Source organism: Heteronotia binoei, chromosome 2 (genome assembly GCF_032191835.1).
Source record: "Heteronotia binoei isolate CCM8104 ecotype False Entrance Well chromosome 2, APGP_CSIRO_Hbin_v1, whole genome shotgun sequence".
NCBI lineage: Eukaryota > Metazoa > Chordata > Lepidosauria > Squamata > Gekkonidae > Heteronotia > Heteronotia binoei.
In genome coordinates this window covers 178532064-178553921 of record NC_083224.1, presented here as the reverse complement: position 1 = coordinate 178553921, position 21858 = coordinate 178532064, and the positions used below count along the sequence as shown (strand labels likewise).

General features: G+C 44.9%; 1 protein-coding gene across 1 annotated transcript in view; it reads left to right on the top strand.

Moving 5' to 3' along the window:
* Positions 1-21858, top strand: part of NOS1AP (nitric oxide synthase 1 adaptor protein) — an 87697-nt gene that overhangs the window by 53859 nt on the left and 11980 nt on the right. Inside the window, exons 3-6 of the mRNA XM_060232588.1 lie at positions 10283-10375; positions 16691-16749; positions 19938-20046; positions 21602-21743. Coding sequence (XP_060088571.1) covers positions 10283-10375; positions 16691-16749; positions 19938-20046; positions 21602-21743 — 403 coding nt within the window. The remainder of the gene's footprint in view (positions 1-10282; positions 10376-16690; positions 16750-19937; positions 20047-21601; positions 21744-21858) is intronic.

Below are 21858 nucleotides of genomic sequence, written 5' to 3'. Positions count from 1 at the left end.
GTCACTGAGGCTTGAGCTTCACGTGAGCCAAGGTTTTTTTGTGTGTGAGAAAGAGCGTGCACATGATATGTGTGTGAATCATTTTGTACTGACTTGTTTTGCTTATATGCTTAAGCTTTTAGTCTGTTCCATCCCAAGAATGCAGGATAAGTCACCCTGCTTACATGCTCTAATAAGCCTGACAAGTAAAATGTCCCCTTAAAAACTATTAAATTAAATTACATTATTGTGCTTAATTCTGGCTGTTCAAAGCTAGGCATGTACACTTGACTGTGAATTTATATGGCTTATCAAGAGGACATGGCATAATAGTATCCCTACCCGATATTGAACTGAAATAGTGTGCCAGGTTTTTTGTGTGTGAGAAAGAAATGTGTGGGCACCAGTTTGTACTGATTTATTTTGTTTATATGATTAAATTTCTAGTCTGTTCCATCCCAAGAATGTAGGATGTCACCTTAGTTACGCACACTATCTAATAAAACTGACAAGTAAAACGTCCCCTTTTTTAAAACTGTTGAATTAAATTACATTATTGTGCTTAACTCTGCCTGACTGCTTGACTGTGAATTTATAATGCTTATCCAGAGGACAAGGCATAATAGTATCCCTACCAAAATAGTAGCTGCTAGAATAATCTTCCAGCAAAGATAGAAGATCTTGCCACCTTCTTTTAGAAAAACAGTTCACATGTTTTGACAGTGCTTGCCACTAACCCATAAGAACATAAGAGAAGCCCTGTTGGATCAGGCCAATGGCCCATCCAGTCCAACACTCTGTGTCACAGAAGAACATAAGAGAAGCCACGTTGGATCAGGCCAGTGGCCCATCCAGTCCAACACTCTGTGTCACAGAAGAACATAAGAGAAGCCACGTTGGATCAGGCCAATGGTCCATCCAGTCCAACACTCTGTGTCACAGAAGAACATAAGAGAAGCCACGTTGGATCAGGCCAATGGCCCATCCAGTCCAACACTCTGTGTCACAGAAGAACATAAGAGAAGCCACGTTGGATCAGGCCAGTGGCCCATCCAGTCCAACACTCTGTGTCACAGAAGAACATAAGAGACGCCACGTTGGATCAGGCCAATGGCCCATCCAGTCCAACACTCTGTGTCACAGAAGAACATAAGAGACACCATGTTGGATCAGGCCAATGGCCCATCCAGTCCAACACTCTGTGTCACACAGTGGCAAAAAAAACAAAAAACCCAAGTGCCATCAGGAGGTTCACAAGTAGGCCTAGAAGCCCTTCCACTTTGCCCCCCCCCCCAAGCACCAAGAATACAGAGCATCACTGCCCCAGACAGTTCCAGTAATATGCTGTGGCTAATAGCCACTGATGGACCTCTGCTCCATATTTTTATCCAATCCCCTCTTGAAGCTGGCTATGCTTGTAGCCGCCACCACCTCCTGCGGCAGGGAATTCCACATGTTAATCACCCTTTGGGTGAAGAAGTACTTCCTTTTATCTCTTTTAACCCGACTGCTCAGCAATTTCAATGAATGCCCACGAGTTCTTGTATTGTGAGAAAGGGAGAAAAGTACTTCTTTCTCTACTTTCTCCATCCCATGCATAAACTTGTAAACCTCTTATCATGTCACCCTGCAGTGAACGTTTCTCCAAGCTAAATAGCCCCAAGCGTTTTAACCTTTCTTCATAGGGAAAGTGTTCCAGCCCTTTAATCATTCTAGTTGCCGTTTTCTGGACTTTTTCCAATGCTATAATATCCTTTTCGAGGTGTGGTGACCAAAATTGTACACAGTATTCCAAATGAGACCACACCATTGATTTATACAGGGGCGTTATGATACTGGCTGATTTGTTTTCAATTCCCTTCGTAATAATTCCCAGTATGGCATTGGCCTTTTTTATTGCAAACGCACACTGTCTTGACATTTTCAGTGAGTTATCTACCACGACCCCAAGATCTCTCTCTTGGTCAGTCTCTGCCAGTTCACACCCCATCAACTTGTATTTGTAGCTGGGATTCTTGGCCCCAATGTGCATTACTTTGCACTTGGCCACACTGAACCTCACCTGCCACATTGACGCCCACTCACCCAGCCTCAACAGATCCCTTTGGAGTGCCTCACAATCCTCTCTGGTTCTCACCACCCTTAACCATTTAGCGTCATCTGCAAACTTGGCCACTTCACTGCTTACTCCCAACTCCAGATCATTAATGAACAAGTTAAAGAGCATGGGACCCAGTACCGAGCCCTGCGGCACCCCACTGCTTACCATCCTCCACTGCGAAAACTGCCCATTTATACTCACTCTCTGCTTCCTATTAATTAGCCAGTTTTTGATCCACAAGAGGACCTGTCCTTTTACTCCATGACTCTTGAGCTTACTAAGGAGCCTTTGATGAGGAACTTTATCAAAAGCTTTCTGAAACTCAAGGTAAACAACATCTATCGGGTCCCCTTTGTTCACATGTTTGTTCACCCCCTCAAAGAGCTGTAACAGATTAGTGAGGCAAGATCTTCCTTTACAGAACCCATGCTGAGTCTTCCTCAATAACTTGTGTTCATTGATGTGCCTACTCATTCTGTCCTTGAAAATGGTTTCTAACAACTTTCCCGGTATTGAAGTCAGACTGATTGACCTGTAGTTTCCCGGATCTCCTCTGGAACCCTTTTTAAAGATGGGGGTGACATTTGATACCTTCCAGTCCTCAGGAACAGAGGCAGATTTCAATGAAAGATTACATATTTTTGTCAGGAGATCCACAAGTTCACCTTTGAGTTCTTTCAGAACCCTTGGATGTATGCCATCCGGACCGGGTGGCTTATTAGTTTTTAATTTGTCCATCAGTTGTAGGACCTCCTCTCTTGTCACCTCAATCTGACTCAGGTCTTTCAACACCCCTTCCAACATTAGTGGTTCTGGACCGGGCAAAAAGTTCTCATCTTCCACAGTGAAGACGGAGGCAAAAAATGCATTCAGCTTCTCAGCCATTTCCCTGTCCTCCTTCAGTAATCCTTTTACCCCTTGATCATCTGAGGGCCCCACTGCCTCCATGGCTGGTTTCCTGCTTCTTATATATTTGAAGAAATTTTTATTGTTGGTCTTTGTTTTTTGCAATATGCTCCTCATAGTCCCTTTTTTTCTGCCTGATCACAGTTTTGCATTTGATTTGCCACAGCCTGTGTTCCCTTTTATTAATCTCACTTGGACTAGCTTTCCATCGCTTAAAGGAATCTTTCTTACCTTTTACAGCTTCCATTACTTTGTTAACCATGCAGGCCTTTTCATATACCTGTTTGTGCCTTTCCTAACTTGTGGTATATATTTTATTTGAGCTTCTAGGATTGTAGTTTTAAATAGCCTCCAAGCTTCCCCAAGGGTTTTGACTGTATTTACCTTTCCTTTCATTTTCCTCATCACATGCCTCCTCATCTCAGAGAATTTACCCCTTTTAAAGTTAAATGTGGTTGTGCTGGTCTTTTGGGGCAACTCCCTATTTATACAAATGGTGAAATCAATAATGTTATGGTCACTGCTCCCAAGCGGTGCAATCACTTTTACATCTCTAACCAAGTCTTGGGCATTACTTAGGACCAAATCCAGGATTGCCCCATCCCTGGTAGGTTCTGTGACCATCTGCTTCATAGCACAGTCATTGAGAGCATCAAGAAACTCAATCTCTTTCTCTCGACCAGAACACATATTGACCAAATCAATCTGCGGGTAGTTAAAATCACCTATTACAATACAGCTTTTACGTTTAGCCACTATCTTTAATCCTTCCATCATATTATAATCATTCTCTATCTTTTGATTTGGTGGGTGATAACAAACTCACATAGTTAAATTTCCTTTTGGGCCCTCTATTTCAACCCAAAGCATTTTTAGAAGGGGATCTAATTCTCTGACCTCAGTCTTACTGGACTGTATACCCTCTCTGACATACAGAGCCATCCCACCTCCAACCCTTCCCTTTTTATCCTTCCAATATAACTTATATCCAGGAATCACCATGTCCCACTGATTCACCTCATTCCACCAAGTTTCCGAAATTCCCACAATGTCTATGTTTTCCCCCAACACTAAACATTCCAATTCACCAATTTTACTTTGAACATTTCTAGCATTTGTATACAAACATCTATAATTTCCCAGGCAAGTTAGGCCTGCAGCCTTCCTCCTGCTGCCTCGACACTTTAGCAGACAGTCCATACTGTTTGTCAGCATCTCAGTGGACAACTCTGATCCATTACCCGGTAGAAAAGTAACAGCTAACCCTTCATCTCTTTGAGATGAGTCCTTCCGAACCAGAGACATTTCATCTCCTGTCAGCTTTCCCCCAAGATTTAGTTTAAAAACTGCTCTGCCACCTTTTTAATTTTAAGCGCCAGCAGCCTGGTTCCATCTGGGGACAAGTGGAGACGGTCTCCTTTGTACGGCTTCCACTTTATTTATTTATTTATTACTTTAAATTTCTATCCCGCCCTCTCCGCAAGTGGACTCAGGGCGGCTCACAACATTCATTTTCACAGTTAAAAACCAATCAATAAAACATAATTACAATTTAAAAATTTTTAAAAACCATTTCATGGTGCTGTATAGTTACAATGTACAATATAGGCGGGTTCTTCTTTTCAGACGGTGATCACCAAGTACTCTATATGATGTCAGGTGGCAGCTCTCTCCTGGTTAAATATCAAAGGCCTGTCGAAACAATTCGGTCTTATGGGACCTGCGGAAAGTAGAAAGATCCCGCAGGGCCCTTATGGCCTCTCGGAGAGCATTCCACAATTCTGGTGCTGCCACCGAGAAGGCCCTAGCTCACGTCAAACGCAACCTAGCCTCCTTTGGTCCAGGGATGGACAATAGATTTTTTGTCCCTGAACGCAGTGCTCTCTGGGGAATATGTGGAGAAAGGCGGTCCCGCAAATAGACAGGTCGCTGATCATAAAGGGCTTTAAAGGTAAAACCAACACCTTGAAACGGACTCGGAACACAATAGCTAGCCAGTGTAGATCTTTCAGCTGTTCCAGAAAGCATCCCAGTGCCTAACAAACTTAAACCCTTCCTCCCTACACCACCGTCTCATCCACACATTGAGACTTCTGATTTGTGCCTGTCTCTCCAGCCCTGCACGTGGAACAGGTAGCACTTCTGAGAAGGCTACCTTGGAGGTCCTGGCCTTAAGTCTCCTGCCTAGCAGCCTAAATTTTTCCTCCAGGACCTCACGACTGCATTTCCCCACCTCATTGGTGCCAACATGCACCACGACCTCTGGCTTCTCCCCAGCACTGTCTATCAGCCTATCTACAACACGCGTAATGTCTGCTACCTTTGCACCAGGCAGGCAAGTCACCATACAGTCAGTACGTGGTTTTGCCATCCAGCTGTCTACTTGCCTAAGGATCAAATCACCAATTACCAAGACCCCCCCCCCTCTCTCCCTGCCCAGGGATGGTTCCTTGAAGCAAAAGGATACCTGCTCACCAACTGAAGAAGAGGTCCCTTCTGAGGGCGCATTCCCCTTATCCTCAGCACAGTGCCCTGTTCCCTCTCAACCCTCCCTAGCAGCAGCGGGGCTGCCATGTTCAGAGTGGGGCTCATCTAACCCATCCCTGAGAGTCTTCTCCAAGTGCCTAACTGACTGTCTCTGCTTCTCCAGGTCCGCCACCTCAGCCTCAAGGGTACGAACTCGTTCCCTGAGGACCAGGAGCTCCTTGCATCGAGCACACATCCAAGACTTCTGTCCTGTGGGCAGATAGTCATACATGTGACACTCAGTGCAAAACACTGGAAAGCCCCTACCCCCCTGCTGGCATTCTATCTTCATGATAGCTTTTTTTAAATATACAGTCCCCTTTTAAATCCTGTTTGTTTAAGTGGCTTTCCTTCTGGAGGGTCTACTTACCTTATTGGGAACACAAGGAAAATAGGGATCTGGGTTCCTGGTCTTTACACAGCCCCCAGACCAAGAGCTCTTTAGCTCTCGCCCTTCGGCTCGCGCCAAAGGCTCACGCCTCTGGCAACGTGCAGCTTAATAATGCAAAGAGGGTGGGGCCTCAGTCTGCCCCAGGAACACAGACATTTCTAATCAATCAGCAACAATCACCTTCAGCCCACTCAAACCAAACAAATAGCAGTTCCCCAGCAACCACAAACTCAGAATTTTCAGCAATCACACCGTCACACAAACTCAGAAATTCTCAGCAACTTTCCCAGCTGTTTAGAAAGCCAAACCTCACCCTTATTGCACTTCTTATCCGCTCTCTCTCAGAGCTCTCTTCCTTAAAGGGAAGCTGAGGGGTCAGTGGTGATCTGGCTTTCATAGTCGTAAAAACCATCAAAGGTGAGTTATCTGGCCCTTCTGGCCAGCAAGAATCCCTTTTTAAAAAGTCATATATCAAAAGCATCATATTCCAAAGACCAGAAATTCTTTTGTGCTAATGGGGAGCATGAATATACGGTAGGTTTCACAGTTTGCCTGTCAGGTTTAGTTCATTCGTGTGTGATACCTTTTATATAAAGTGAACAAAGGAATGTGTTAGAAAACGAAAAGGAAAATTCACTGAGCATTGAAAGGTCCTAAGCAAGATTTAAAAAAAAAAATGACAAGAGATAAAGTAAAAAGAATACAAGAATTCACGGACTGATTCCAAATATAAAAATAATTACTGTAGTCTTTTTCTTTGTTCAAGGCATGGATTGAAAACTGTGCCCTGCCATACATTTACTCATCAGGAAGTATATTGACTGAAGGCTGTTGATGGGTACCAGGTGACTCAAAGAAGCTCCCCTCATTCTCTAGCTTCCTGGCAGATTATAAATTTTACAATTAGGATTGGCTCGCATGTGTCTCCTTTGAAAGAATAAGATAACAAGTTAAGACAACCAATCCTCGGGACTAATGCAAAGCAAGAAGAGAAGAGAAGAGATTGGATTTATGCCCTGTCCTTTACCAGTTTGGTGTAGTGGTTAAGTGTGCAGACTCTTATCTGGGAGAACCGGGTTTGATTCCCCACTCCTCCACTTGCAGCTGCTGGAATGGCTTTGGTTCAGCCGTAGGTCTCGTAGGAGTTGTCCTTGAAAGGGCACCTGCTATAAAAAGCTCTCTCAGCCCCACCTACCTTATAGAGTGTTTGTTGTGTGTGGAGGGGAGGTAGAGGAGATTGTGACCGCTCTGAGACTTTGAGATTTGTATAGGGTGGGATATAAATCCAATATCTTCTTAAATCCAATATCTACTCGCCAAAGGAGTCTCAGAGTGGCTTACAATCACCTTTTCCTTCCCTTCCCCACAAAAGTTACCCTGTGAGGTAGGTGGGGCTGAGAGAGCTCTGATAGAAACTGCTCTTGAGCAGAACAGCCTTGAGAGAACTTGTGACTGACTCAGGGTCACATCAGCAGGTGTGTGTGGAGCAGTGGGGAATCAAACCTGGAAGGTAATTCAGACCAAACATCCGTGAATGGCCAAAGCCATCCCTTTGACAAAGACTACCACTGGTCACTTCACACCTGGCCTGATAGATCCAGGTGGGCAGCTGTGTTGGTCTGAATCAACAGAACAAAATTGGAGTCCAGTAGCACCTTTAAGACAACAGAGTTTTATTCACAATGTAAGCTTTTGTTCACCTGGCCTGGTAGATAGGGAAGTTTCTTCTAGCAAAACCTCATGCCTTTAACATATCACAAGAAGTGGGTTGGCAGCTCTAGCTAGGCGGCAGACAACAGGAAGTTTCGCTTTCATACATTCCTCTGCAAACAGACATTTCCCAGCAAGGTAGTGGGAGGCTTGGAGCTTGTCGCCAGACATGGAATTCGTTCATCTTGAGTTGTAGCTCAGTCTGCCTTGCTGAATGGGTACAGCGAGATCTCGCTGTGGGAGTTGTGACTGTGGGTGATTGGGCATGAGGGTTCTCTAAATGCATCGGTGCTAGCCGGGCCTCATTTTGGGCAGGAGCTCACAGGAGCGGAGCTCCGGAACCTCTAAATTTCGTTGTGCTCTTTCTTACCCCCCCCCCCCCCAATACTTGCTTCTGGACTCCATTGTTCAAACCCCCTGTGAGAATTCTGCTGAACGCTGAGGTTTGAAAAACTAATATTTTCCCCCACAAAAAAATAGGAAAATAACCAGAACATACAAAGCAGAGAGATGGAAATCTTCATCGTGCCACTGTGGCCACATAGGAGAAAGTAATCTTAAAAGTATGATGGAATAAAGGTTTTATTGTGACAGTTATAATTCGAGAAGCGTTTTAAGGTTGACGCTGAGCTGATATAATTTAGTAGACCTTCCAGTGATGTCAGGGGTGTGTGACATATGCAAATGAGTTACACAAATAAATTGTGCTGATGAACTCCGGCACCTCTTTTTCTATGTAATGACCCCTGGTCCTAGCCCTCAAATAGAGCCCACCTTCACATACTGGCCTGAGAAACCCAGCTAGGGGAAACTACCTCTCATCTACAACCCCGCATTCATAGCTGCTAGCTTGGGTTTTAACGCTGGCTGAAGCCAACCACCCTGGGCTGGGGTTGTCCTCTGTTAGCAGTACAGGCCTTTTGACGATGATGAAGTGCTACCACAATCTGGAAGGCGGAAAGAAATATAGAGAGCCCAAGCAGAATAGAAATCAGCAAACACTTTTATTTAAAAGTGAAAAAGACACGCACCAAGGTTGGAAGAATGAGCAAATCTAGGTGAAAGATTTAGTCCAGGTACCAAGAATATGAGTCAGTTACCTGCTTGGGCAGAAGGACAGGGAGGATGGAATGTGGAAAAGAAGGAGGGGAAGAGGGAGGGATGGAGAGCAATAACTGAAGGTGCAGTTGAGAGTTTAGCGTACAGGGTGGAATTCTAGCAGGAGTTCCTTTGCATATTAGGCCACACCTCCTGATGTAGCCAATCCTCCAAGAGTTTACAAGGCTCTTTTTTGTAAGCTCTTGGAGGATTGGCTACATCAGGGTTATGTGGCCTAATATGCAAAGGAGCTCCTGCTAGAATTCCACCCCTGATGCATATCCAGATGGTTGAGCAACAAGAAAGTTGAAATATGCAGGAAAGTAGGCCTGCATGTAGGGTTGCAAGATCAGAGTTGTGAAATTCCTGGAAATTTGGGGCTGGAACCAGGTGAGAGTGGTGGGAGGGGCCTCAGCAGAGTACAATGCCATATTGTCCACCTTCCAGAGCAGCCATTTTCTCCAGGGGGATTGATCTCTGTGGTCTGCAGATGAGCTGTAATTCCAGGAGATCTCCACCCTCCACCTGGAAGATGGCAACTCTAAGAATGTCATGCACCAAAGACAATATCAAGAGAGTTGCGTGAGAAAGGGATTCTTGGGGCAGACAGCATACTACTGTGGGAAGGGTTGTGTCTCCAGTTATTACAGGGCAACCGAGTGGGCTATATAAAGAAACGCATTATTTCAGAGTTTGGAAACAAAAGATGAAGACGGAGGCCCATTTTGTGCACAGACTATGCCAGTGAGATAGAAGATGACTGTTCTTAGAAAGGAAGTGGTCAAATGGAGACCATGGGAAAGGTGGGAAGCATACCATGGAGGTTGCTCGTGTCATATATGGGCACGACTGTTGGGTCAAGTAACAGACACAGTAATGATGAATTGGGTAAGTTTGGCTTAACAAGAGGACATGTTACTGATATCAGGAAGTGTGATTTTGAGGCAAGAGGACAACTGATGAAATTACTGTTAGTTCCTAAATGTAATCTGCAAACTTCTGGGTACTGGTTTTTAGGGGATAGTTTCTGGAGGGCAGGACTTTTTTTGTAGCGGGAACTCCTTTGCATATTAGGCCACACATCCCTGAGGTAGCCAATCCTCCTAGAGTTTACAGGGCTTTTACTACAGGGCCTGTTGTATGCTCCAGGAGGATTGGCTACATCAGGGGTGTGTGGCCTAATATGCAAATGAGTTACTGCTACAAAAAAAAGAAAAGCCCTGACAGAAGGTAGCCATGCTGATCTGCAATCAAAGAGGTAGATTTGAGTCTAGTGGCACCTTGCAGACCAGCAAGATTTTCGGAGTATAGCTTTCAAGAGTCAGAGCTCCCTATCAAGCCTGCCAAATCTCTGTCTAGAACCCTAAGCCTCTTTCCTAACCCTTGTCCCTTTCTTGACTTCCCTGCCTGCTGCCCATCCCACCTGCCTTTGAGCATGCCCAGTAGAAAACGTGATAGCCATGACTAGGCTGCCAGGAAGTACCCAGAATAGGTAGAAGTTGGCAAATGGGAAGGAAAGCTGAACTGAAAACTGAAGGCACTTAATTCCCTCTGTGTTTTGCTTCCCACAGTATGAGTTTAAAGCCAAAAACATAAAGAAGAAAAAGGTGAACCTGATGGTGTCTGTGGATGGCGTGAAGGTGGTGCTGAAGAAAAAGAAGAAGGTATGTTCCTGATTTCTCACACTGCATGTAAAATCCTTTCTGTGGAGTAACAGAGGCTTTAGGACACTTCTGGGGATACTGTGTTTTGAAATGATCTCTTGCAGCCCTTCCTATTTTTTGTGTGTGGCAGGGCTTTTTTTTGTAGCAGGAACTCCTTTGCATATTAGGCCACACCCCTCTGATGTAGCCAATCCTCCTGGAGCTTACAGTAGGCCCTGTATTTAAAGCCCTGTAAGCTCTTGGAGGATTGGCTACATCAGGGGTGTGTGGCCTGATATGCAAAGGATTTCCTGCTACAAAAACCCTGGCGTGGTGGGTGTGCCCACATGCTTAAGAGACCTCCGCCTCCCTTCACCTCATTCTATAGCATGACCATTATTTTCATGCTATAGAGTTTGTTTATGGTTGTGTCCTTGCAAATTGCTCCTATTTATTTAATTGGGGAGGGGAGGGGTTTCCCCAACATAGCCCCCAAATGTTAAAAAAAAAAACACTTTAGAACTTGTACAAATATTGAGGGGGGAGATCACAAAGATATACTGTTACAAATATACAGGTATACTTTCCATCTTTTGGGATATGAAATTAGATTAAAGAAAGACAGTTATAAGGATCAGACTATAAATATGAGTGATCATCAATAACCTATGAAAGGTTTTCATTCATTGACAAAAATAGGTTTCTCTTGACTGCCACCCCATAAGCAAACTCATTCATTCAATTTAGACATTTTAGCAATTTGTTGTGCCTTCTTAACTCATTCTTTAATTGCAGGTTTTTAAAAACAGTTTTTAGGACGATCATCTTTGCAGCTGTTAATACATCTGCTGCAAGCATTGGTTGATTGCTTGCAGAAACAAACAAAAAAATCTAATATTGCTTTAGAGCAGAAATGGCTAAACTGTGGCTCAGGAGCCAAATGTGGCTCTTTCTCATGTATGGTGTGGCTCTTGAAGCCCCCACCACACCATCAGCTGGCTTGGAGAATGCATTTAAAGTTAAAGATGTTTTCTTTCCACCTCTCCCTCCCTCATCTATCTGCCTGCCTTCCTTCCTGCCTGCCTGCCTGCTCTCAGACATCTGATGCTCATGTCTTGCGGCTCTCAAACATCTGACTTTTTATTCCGTGTGGCTCTGATGTTAAGCAAGTTTGGCCATCCCTGCTTTCGAGTTTTTAGATTACAGAATCCCTGTCATTTTTTTCTCCTTTAAGATTTTCACTCCTGTTTTAGTTATCCCACATTCATCTGAATGGCCCGAGCTACCCAATCTCATCAGATCTTGGAAGCAAAGCAGTTGATACTTGTGGGGGTGGGGGGGAGGGAGACCACCAAGGAAGACCAGGGTCACTACACAGAGGCAAGCAAGAACAAGCCACCCGTTAACGTCTCTTGTCTTGAAGACTTTATGGGATTGCAATAAGTCTGCTGAAACTTGACAGCACTTTCCTCTACCACCAGACCAAATGACTTCATGACCCTGTAATCCTGCTGTGATGTGTTTGTGTGTTTGTGAGAGAGAAGCGGGGTCAGCCACATTCTGTAGTTTTTTGGAAGTCCAGAGTCGCTATGCAGAAGCAGGCAATGGCGAAACCCCTCTGAAAGTCTCTTGCTTTGAAAGCCCCAGGGCTTGAATTCAACAGGAGTTCACAGGAGCACAGCTCCTGAACCTCCAGCCAGTGTCTGCATGCAGTGGGAAGTTCTCTCCCCGCTGCACACAGGTCCTGGGGTATATGCAAATGAGATATGCTACTGAGCTCCTGCACCTTTTTTTCTACAAAATGACCCCTGGAAAACTCTACGGGGTTGCAATAATTTGGCTGCCGCTTGATGGCATTTTTCCACCACCAATAGTTATCCCTGCAAACACATGATTACCCTAATTGTTTATGTGTGCATTCAGTATGAATCTTGGTCTCTTTAAGTGCAGGTAGACTAAACAAATCCTTAGTAATTTCCCCCTATTATGATACAGGTTTAAAGCTGAGCAGCCTTGTTAATTGCAGTAGCCTTGTTAATTGCAGTAGCCTTGTTCAGTGCAGGCAGACTAAACAAATTCTTAGTAATTTCCCTTTTATGATAACAGGTTTAGAGCTGAGTAGACTTGTAAATTGAGTAACCTTGTCAGTGCAGGTAGGCTAAACAAATTCTTACTAATTTCCCCCTGTTATGATACAGGTTTAAAGCTGAGTAGCCTTGTTATTTGTTTTTTATGGAGCCCCAACATGCAGGCAAACCTCATTGCCCACCATTATTCTGCAAGTGTTCACATTCCAGCTTCATAAGCTTCTGACTCAGGGCCTTCCTCTCTTTTGGGAGCCCTCACTTTTGTGGCCAAGAGCAGGTTTTCTGGACATGATTCAGAACTCCAGCATAGCCTTCTGGTGTAAAAGATAGACTCAGGTAGGTTAACTGTGTTAGTAATCAGTAGAAAACCAAGATTCAAGTGCAGCTGCAACTTACTAAGACCAAGATTTCCAGGGCATAAGCTTTTGAGAGTCAAAGCTGTCAGATATGGGAAAAAGAGAGAGGAAAAGAGAAAGAGGTTTCTGTCTAGTAAAATCTATAACCTAAGAAAATGTAGACCCATTTCACACTCACCTTAGGTCTCTCTCACGTTTGTCTTCTCAGCGCGGCTAACTTCCGATTTCCCACTATCTGCACCGGGGCTGCAGCAAGCATCGGCGTTTTCACTCAGCAAACAGAAACCACTAAAAACCAGTTTCTGTTTGCTGCACGAAAACGCCGATCCTTGCTGCAGCCCTGGCGCAGATAGTGGGAAATCGGAAGTTAGCCATGCTGAGAAGACGAACGTGAGAGCGGCGTAAGGTGAGTGCGAAATTGGTCACAGTTTCCCTTTTCAAATCCCAATTGCAGTATAATGTTCACATGGACACACATGAGGCTGCCTTATACTGAATCAGGCCCTTGGCCCCTCAAGGTCTTTGTCTATTTACACTGGCAGCAGCTGTCCGGGGTCCCAAGCCAAAGTCTTTCACATCACTTACTGCCTGCTCCTGCAGATGCTGGGGGGTGAACCTGAAACCTTCTTCTCACGAAGCAGAGGCTCTTCCACTGAGCCCCAGCCTCAGACTCTCCCCAAAGAAAAGGAAGTAGACATACCAGGACTGGATCTACATGGGCCATTCTATCTTATGGGCCTATAGAATAGAATGGACTCCATACCCAATTTGTGCCCCCTCTGCTCCCCCCTATATCTGGCCTTGAGAGATACTACCATGTTTTTTGAGGGGGGGGGCATCAAAATTAAAAAAAATGACGTCCCCTTATAGGCCCATTCTATCTTATGGACCTGTAGAATAGAATGGACTCCATACCCAAATTGGCGTGCCCAGCCCCTCCCCCAATCCGGCAGCACTTGGGGCAAGTGCCCCCTCTGCTCCCCCCTAGATTCGGCCCTGAGACATACTACCAGTTCTCATTAATATAGTTCAGGTTTCAGGTTGCAATCTATTGTATATGGCCAAATGTTGTTACAGTGTAATAGCAACAACAGCGTGGAGTAGACAGTGATAAATAAAACAGCAATAGACAAATTGACACTGAAAGCCGTGTTAGAATTCCTGGGGCCAAAACAACATTAATTGAAGCGCATTCAATGTTTTTTTTTTTTAAAAAAAAACTTTTTAACTTTATTAACTTTTCAAAACTAATAATACAATAACATTGTCAATAACCGATGGATCATATTAACATAATCTTAGGTAGGAAAAATAAATGCATAGGATTACAGATTGAAAATTACGAAAAAGAAGAATGAGCAAATTATTAAATTGGAATGATACATTTTAATAAGAGTTATTGTTTTCACAAAATTAGATAACCAAGACGGATTATCTAAACCAAAAAGGTAAGCTATAAATGGCAACCAATCTGAGTCAGTGCTATAAAAACCTGTATGATAGATGTGATTTTAGCCACTAACCAAAAGTCAGGATTCTTTTCAGCCATTCAAGAATAGAAGGTACATGGGTATTCTTCCAGGACCTTGCAAATATCACTTTTGCTGCCATACATCATATTGTTATTAATTCCTTTCAAGCTAAGATTTCCAAAGTATCCCAATTATGTAATAAAACTTCTGCTGAAAGGGGAATAATAAAGGACATTATATTATATATTTGTAAGCACATTAAATGTTGAGCAAAAATTTCTCATGGATTTTCATAGTGGTCAGCGCTTGTAGAGACGTCATATAAGTTAGCACACTGGCTATTGGCAGAGAAGATAGTTGCCCTGAGGTTGTTCTGGTAATTCTAGCTGAATTTTGCAAGTTTTACTCAAATTGAGTTCTCTGTGTTTATCTGCACCATCTCAGAATGCTGTTCAAACGTGCTTCAACATGTTTTGCTTTTGCCAGCATGCAAGGTGCTGTGGTGGTTTTTGTCATACCCGCCTTTTGACCCATATCTCCCTGACAGAGGCCTGTCCATCTGGGATGTGGCTGTAGCCTGAGATAAACGGTTTCTGGGTGTTTCCTGGATTAAGTCCTATGTGGCCCTTTTTGTGTTGTGAAAAGACTCTCAGTAGAGTTGCCAGCCTCCTGGTAGGGCCTGAAGATTTCTTCAGATTACATCTCATCTCCAGACTACAGAAATCAGTTTCTCTGGAGAAAATGAGTGCTATAGAGGGAGGACTCTGTGGCATTATACCCTACTGAGGTTACCCTCAAGTATCCAGGAATTTCCCAATCAAGAATTGGCAACTCTAGCCTAGAGAGAGAGCAGGAATACCTGAGCATTTCTCCTCTAATTTTGTATAAGCCTGAGCCCACTGTTCCAGTGTCTTCTGCTGACAAAAATATTGTCATTGTGGCCTCTGAACTATATGATGAGCAAAGTAATGTGTGAAATTCTGTCCAGATCTGTTCATAAGTCAGTACAGGTATTCATTCTGAGATTATTGGAAATAACCTGATCTCACGTTCAAGAAGACCTGCTGGGGGCAGAGGGAAGCAGGAAACCTTGAGGGAAAGAATATTTTTGTGAGGGGGGTGTGCTGAGAAAACATTCTTCTGAATTGATTTTCTTTTCTCTTTTTTAGTTAAAGAGAATGTTTTACTAATTCACAGTGTGCAGTATGAGGGTATTCTAATTCCTGTGTACACTGAACATATGAAAGTGCCTTGCTGTAAGCCAGACCAGTGGTCTTAAGGTCATTTTCATGTCTCCAGCCTGCCATGGAAGCTTGCTGGGTGATCTTGAGCCTGTGGCTCTCAGCCAGCCTACCTTACAGGGTTGGTCTTCCATGCTCAAAGGTAGGATCTCCAACAGGTTCATGGGCTGCTGGTTCCTTGCAGGCTGTAGCCCAGTACCTTCTAGACTCCGGACAAGATTGCAAAAAGTTCAGCTCTAGGATTTTTGATGTGTACCAGTCCACGTTTTGGTTGTAGGACACAAGATCCTTGGGGAGGTGGAGAGGAGATAGCTTGGGATGGATTTAATAACTCAGCATACCAATATACAGGACTGGCACCAGAATATAGTAAAGTTTCTTCCAGTGACAATTTGCTGCTGAGCTTGAACACCTTTTGAAGAATTACTGCAAGATGAACAGATTCCCCTGACGAAGCCCATCAGTGAAATGTGTAGGGAATTGTTTGGAAATTTTAACTAATAAAATATATTTTAACCTGGTTTTGCACCATCGGCCTTGGCATTATTATTATTATTAGTAGTAGTTTATATTCCACCCATTCCCCCTGGGGCTCAGAGCGGAGTACATCATAAGTAATAAAATCACAGTAACATCACAATAAAAACCAATTACAGTATTTAGTAAAAGTACAGCAGGATGGTCCAGCAAGATGGTATAGCAAAATGGTATAGCAGGATAGTACAGCAGAACAGCACAGTGGAATAGTACAGTAGGGGAGGGCAACCGATCTAATAGATTGATACACGCCGCCTTGTCCAAAAGCCTGGTGGAACAGCTCCATTTTACAGGCCCTACGAAAGGCTAACAAGCCAGGTAGGGCCTAGATCTCCATAGGGAGCTGATTCCACCAGGTTGGGACCAGGACCGAGAAAGTCCTGGCCCAGGTAACTCCTGTGACTGCTGTGGCCCTTTTATTTTCTTCTTGCATTCCTACACACTCTCACTATAGGAGTAACCCCATTGAGCACAGTGGGACTTACATCTTCTGATTGCATTGTACTTGGACCCTAAGAAAGGTTAGGGATTGCTGATATAGGCAACGCTGCATAAAACCATCCTTGGGGACATGTTTGTTTTTTTGTACCTGCTCAGTGAGGCTTCCCTTCTGCTTACTTTTGATTCTCCTTTTTTCCCCCAGAAAAAAGAGTGGGACTGGGATGAGACCAAGCTGCTGGTGATGCACGACCCAATCTACAGGTAAGAGCTTGAGAGCAAAGCAGAAGCCCTGTCTGAATTTCCAGAGCTGGCCTCTAGTAAGAAGGACAGGGTTAACCAGTAGTGGATTGCACACAGCAGGGGAAGTTTTGGTGGGCAAGGCAACTCCTGGGTTTCTTTTGTGGAAAAGAGGCTTTTGAAGGGGAATTGGATGAAGTGAATACAGTAGAGGAGGTTGTTCAACCACAGGAAGCTGCATGGAAGAAAGCCCAGAAAGGTAATTTTTGGTTAAGTTTTAAAGGGTTAAAGAGTCCAGGCAAATAGGCATGAAAAACCTCAGCTTGAGACCCTTGAGAGCCGCTGCCAGTCTGAGTAGACACTATACCAGGGGTGTCAAACATGCAGTTTGGGAGCTGAATCAGGCCCCCAGAGAACTCCTATCAGGCCCCTGAGCTGCCATCTGCTTCCTTCTCCCTCTCTTGCTTCCTTCTGCATCACAGCTTGCTTTGCCAGGCTTGCTCAATTGCACAGGAGCCACAAAGCAAAACCTCTATTTTCTCCATTGGCTGAGGCTCCTCCCTTAGGAAGGTGGGGAGGAATGGCTTGCTTTGCCAGGCTCTCTTAATCACACAGAGCTACTGAGCCAAGCCTCTCTTTCTTTCATTGACTGAGGCTTCCCCCCCCACCCCACCCCAAGTCTCTGGGGAAGGAAGGTAAGAGCCAGAGCTTCCTTTGCCCAGTTCCCTGGATCCCATGGGAGAAATACAAAGAAAGCACCTTTAAGACCGATCAGTGCTAACGTTCTAAGCATGTTTTAAGTTTTTAAAAAATATATATTTGTGCTTGTCTGCTACTTAATCTTAAATAGGTACACACATGGCTTGGCCCAACCTGACATAGCTCGGCCCCTCAAGGTCTCATTTATGTCAGATCCGGCCCTTATAACAAATGAGTTTGACACCCCTGAATACTGACTTTGATGGACCGAGGGTCTGATTCAGTATAAGGCAACTTCATATGTTCACCATATTGATGATTCTCTTATGCACGCACCTGGAAGTCATGATTAACTCTAGTGACTGATGCTTACAGGTGGCCTGGAAGATATTCAGAGATGCGGCTGAATAAAGCCTGCCCCTGTCTCCCGGCTGCTAGTATTCCTTGGAGGTCTCCCATCCAAGTGCTTTGCCAGAGTTGACCCTGCTCAGGGCTTTTTTTTTTTTTGTAGCTGGAACTCCTTTGCATATTAGGCCACACGTCCCTGATGTAGCCAATCTTCCAAGAGCTTACAGGGCTCTTCCTACAGGGCCTACTGTAAGCTCCAGGAGGATTGGCTGCATCAGGGGGTATGGTCTTAATATGCAAAGGAGTTCCTGCTACAAAAATAGCCCTGACCCTGCTTATCTTCCGAGATCTGACAAGATCGTGCTTGCCTGGGCTGCCCAGGTCAGGGCCTGGTTCTCTTATGTATTGGAAGCCTTGTTAGACCAAGAGCCATGGTAAGTTGGTTAAATAAATAAACATTATCTCCAGTGGTGAAGAGGGGCATTTAATGCCAGAGAACTAACAGTAAAGGAAGTGGCAAATGTTCCGCATATTGTTGCTGTTGCTGTTCTTAGTGCAGTGCTGGGGAAGCTCAGATATATCCTTGCACTGAGTCTTTAGATCATTGCAAGAAAGAATAAATTAAAATATTAAAAACTGTTAGATGTCTCTATTCGAAACAACCAATCAGTGGCTGTAAGAGCCACCATTCAGATTTTTACATGGTGACTGATAGGTACCCTGTTAGAAAGGAAACATGTGGAGGTCGAAATGTAATTCATCTCATGCTAGGAGAATGTGATCTCGCATCTACATAAAAGCAGTCTTGAAGGATCTGGAGTGACTGCTTGTATATAAAAGGTTTATTGTTATTAGGTGATCAAGGTCTATTACAAATAACAGCAATAGTGTGCAGTTAAACAGTTTTTGTTATAGTATATTGTACATAAAGGAACTATCTTTTGTCTACTTGACTCAGGGTTGTTTTTTTTGTTTAATGTGTATATAACAGTGGCATAAAAGCAGTAATTGTGGAGATGATCTCAAAAGGTAACTGTGTTGGTCTGGCAGCAGAACAACTAGATTCAGACCGATTTCGCACTCAGCTTACCCCGCGATCACGTTCCTCTTCTCTGTGCAGCGTCCGTCGGATTTCCCACTATCTGCGCCAGAGTTACAGGAAGTGTCGCAGCTTTTGCGCAGCAAACGGAAACTGGTTTTTAGCTGCATGAAAGCCACGACGCTTCCTGTAACTCCTACAGGGCCTACAGGGCGCAGATAGTGGGAAATCCGATGGACGCTGCACAGAGAAGAGGAATGTGACTGCAGGGTAAGCTGAGTGCGAAATTGGTCTCAAGCTCTTTAGAGATGAACAAGATTTTGGGGTTTCTGAGAAAGAGAGTTTTGACTCCCAAAAGCTCATATTCCAAAAACTTTGCCACTCTCTAAGGTACTGCTAGACTTTAGCAGTTAATGTGGACAGTTCCCTAGCATTACTTCTGAACATGCAGTTACACAGCAGCCCTTGTTCACGTGGAATTGGGTCTCCTTCTTCACTGCCAGATGCCCCTACTTGCAAAGGTTACTCCAATAATAGCACCCAAGTTGTAAATCCCCTGTGGTCCGGGTTTTGTTCCAGTTCCTTGCAACACAGCAGAAAAACCAGTTCCCTCATTCACAGTAGCCCTGTTCACGTTACAGAGATTGCACCTTCGGTACATAATTCTACGTACCAAAATTTTATCTACATTTTAACACTGCTATATTATACACGGACATGTATTTTAGCAGTATACCTCTGACAGATGTGTACATTTTACTTTTTCCTATTTCTGATAGATTTGGGAGGGTTTTTCTCATCTATGACCGTTATAATAAAACTCAACTCACCTGTACTCTGCATGTAGTTGCCTGGACCCGTTTGTAAGAAGGAGTCGGCGTACATCCACTTTACAAGCGAAACCAGGGCAGTGCCTGCATAATGTACAGTTTCAAGCCCGTGTTCCGCTGCACATTTGTTGAGCATAGCATGAGAATTACTGCTTGTCTAAAGAAATGCATATGCTGAATGTAATATGATAATTACTCAATTCCTGTGTAAAGAAAAACCTGTATAAAGAAAAAAGACTGTACACCTATTTCACTATAACCTGTAAACAGGGATATATGTTTTGTTGTCCCCACAGAATATTCTATGTGTCCCATGATTCCCAGGACCTGAAGATCTTCAGCTACATTGCCAGAGATGGCTCAAGCAATATCTTCCGCTGCAATGTCTTCAAGTCCAAGAAGAAAGTAAGCCGGCTGACTGATGGATGACTCTAAGTCCTGCTGCTGCCTCCATAGCAAACTGAGCTGTCCTGTGGGGGGGGGGGGGGTTCACCTCTTTCTCCAGTATGGGATAGTTACTTAGGCCTAGTTCACACGTGCAGAGCCTTGATGTAGTTGAATGGTTTGTACAGCTTCAAAGTGCAGGTGCTGGGTTCCAGCTTAGAATGCTTTTTATGTAAGATCCCCATGCAGTTTGGAAACAAGCATATGAGGGGAATCAACCCTCCCTCCCTCCCTCCCTCCCTTCCTTCCTCCCTTCCTTCCTTCCTTCCTTCCTTCCTTCCTTCCTTCCTTCCTTCCTTCCTTCCTTCCTTCCTTCCTTCCTTCCTTCCTCCCCTCCCCTCCCCCTCCCTTCCCTTCCCTCCCCTCCCCTCCCCTCCCCTCCCCTCCCTGTAGAAAGCATTCCTAAGCAGGAACCCAGCACCCACAAGTCTAAAGCTGTGCAGTCCCTTGTACCACCTAAGCACTTTGCAAGCCTGCTTCCCTGGATGTGTATAAGCCAGGCCATAGGTAGGTGTTTTGAGCAGGGCTCAGATTCAGCAGGAGCTCACAGGAGCGCAGCTCCTGAACCTTTCTGAGGTTTCCCCCTCCTCCTCCCCACCTACCTTGTCCATGGAATAGTAGGTGCAGCTGCATAACAATCCCTGGATTAGGAGAGCAGGCAGCCAGTCAGCCACCAGGGGCTTTGCCACACCCCCAGCAGCCCTCATTAACCCCTGGGGGAACCCACACCACCCTTTCTCCACTTCTTATGTGATTTTGGCAGGGGGGGGCAGCTCGCTGACCTTTTGACTGGGGGGAGCAGCCCAGGAGAACCCCAGGCAAGTGAGGCCTGCCTGGGCTGGCTGAATCTCTAGCCAGCCCAAGCAGGCCTCACTCACCTGGGGCTCTCCTTTCTTGCATTGAGTTGCTTGTGGCTGGGGGGGGGGCAGCATATGCTAATGAGTTATACTAATGAGCTCCACCACCTATTTTTCTACAAGACAGCTCCTGGTTTTGAGAAAGCTGTAGGAAATGGAAGCATTTCTTTCTTATAGCAGAAGAGGGAACCCATGAATGTCTTTTGAAACACAGACAGCATCGGGAACAGAATCAAAATGCTAAACGGCTCATTTGTAGACAGAATCATAGCCCTGGCATCAGAAATGACGGCAAGAAATTACATTCCTGGGGGGAAAGGAGCAGAGCCTGGTCTGTTTCCTGCCGCGGTTCTTTTGCTGGGGATCCTTTTGATTCCATGATGTGCCCCAAAGCAGTTCCTGAAGTCCACTGCAGGTCTTTAGTCAGGATGCAAGAGAGCTGCAAGTGCTCTTCCACAATAGTTGATTGGCAGACTCCATTTTCGTTAGCCATTGTCCTCTGCTGTGCTCCTGGCTACGGCTGATCCTTGCCATCCTGCCTGTGTCCCAGGACCAGCATGGAGTTCTCTTCCCCAGGCTTTGGCTGGCAAGGGGCCTTGGTGCTTCAGATCCTGGAAGATTCCATCAGACACCCTTCCTTCTCGCTTCTCCTTCTGCAGAGTCAAGCTATGCGCATTGTCCGAACTGTGGGGCAAGCATTTGAGGTTTGCCACAAGCTGAGCCTGCAGCACACTCACCAGAATGCTGACGGCCAGGAGGAAAGCCAGAGCGAGAAGGACAGCGAGGACTTGGGGGCACCAGGTACGTGGATGAGTGGGTGGTTAATGTGGGCCTTGGCAGGTGTAGCAGTCAGAGTTTCGGACTCGGGTCTGAGGGACCCAGGTTTGAATCCCCATTTTGTTATGGAAGCTCACAA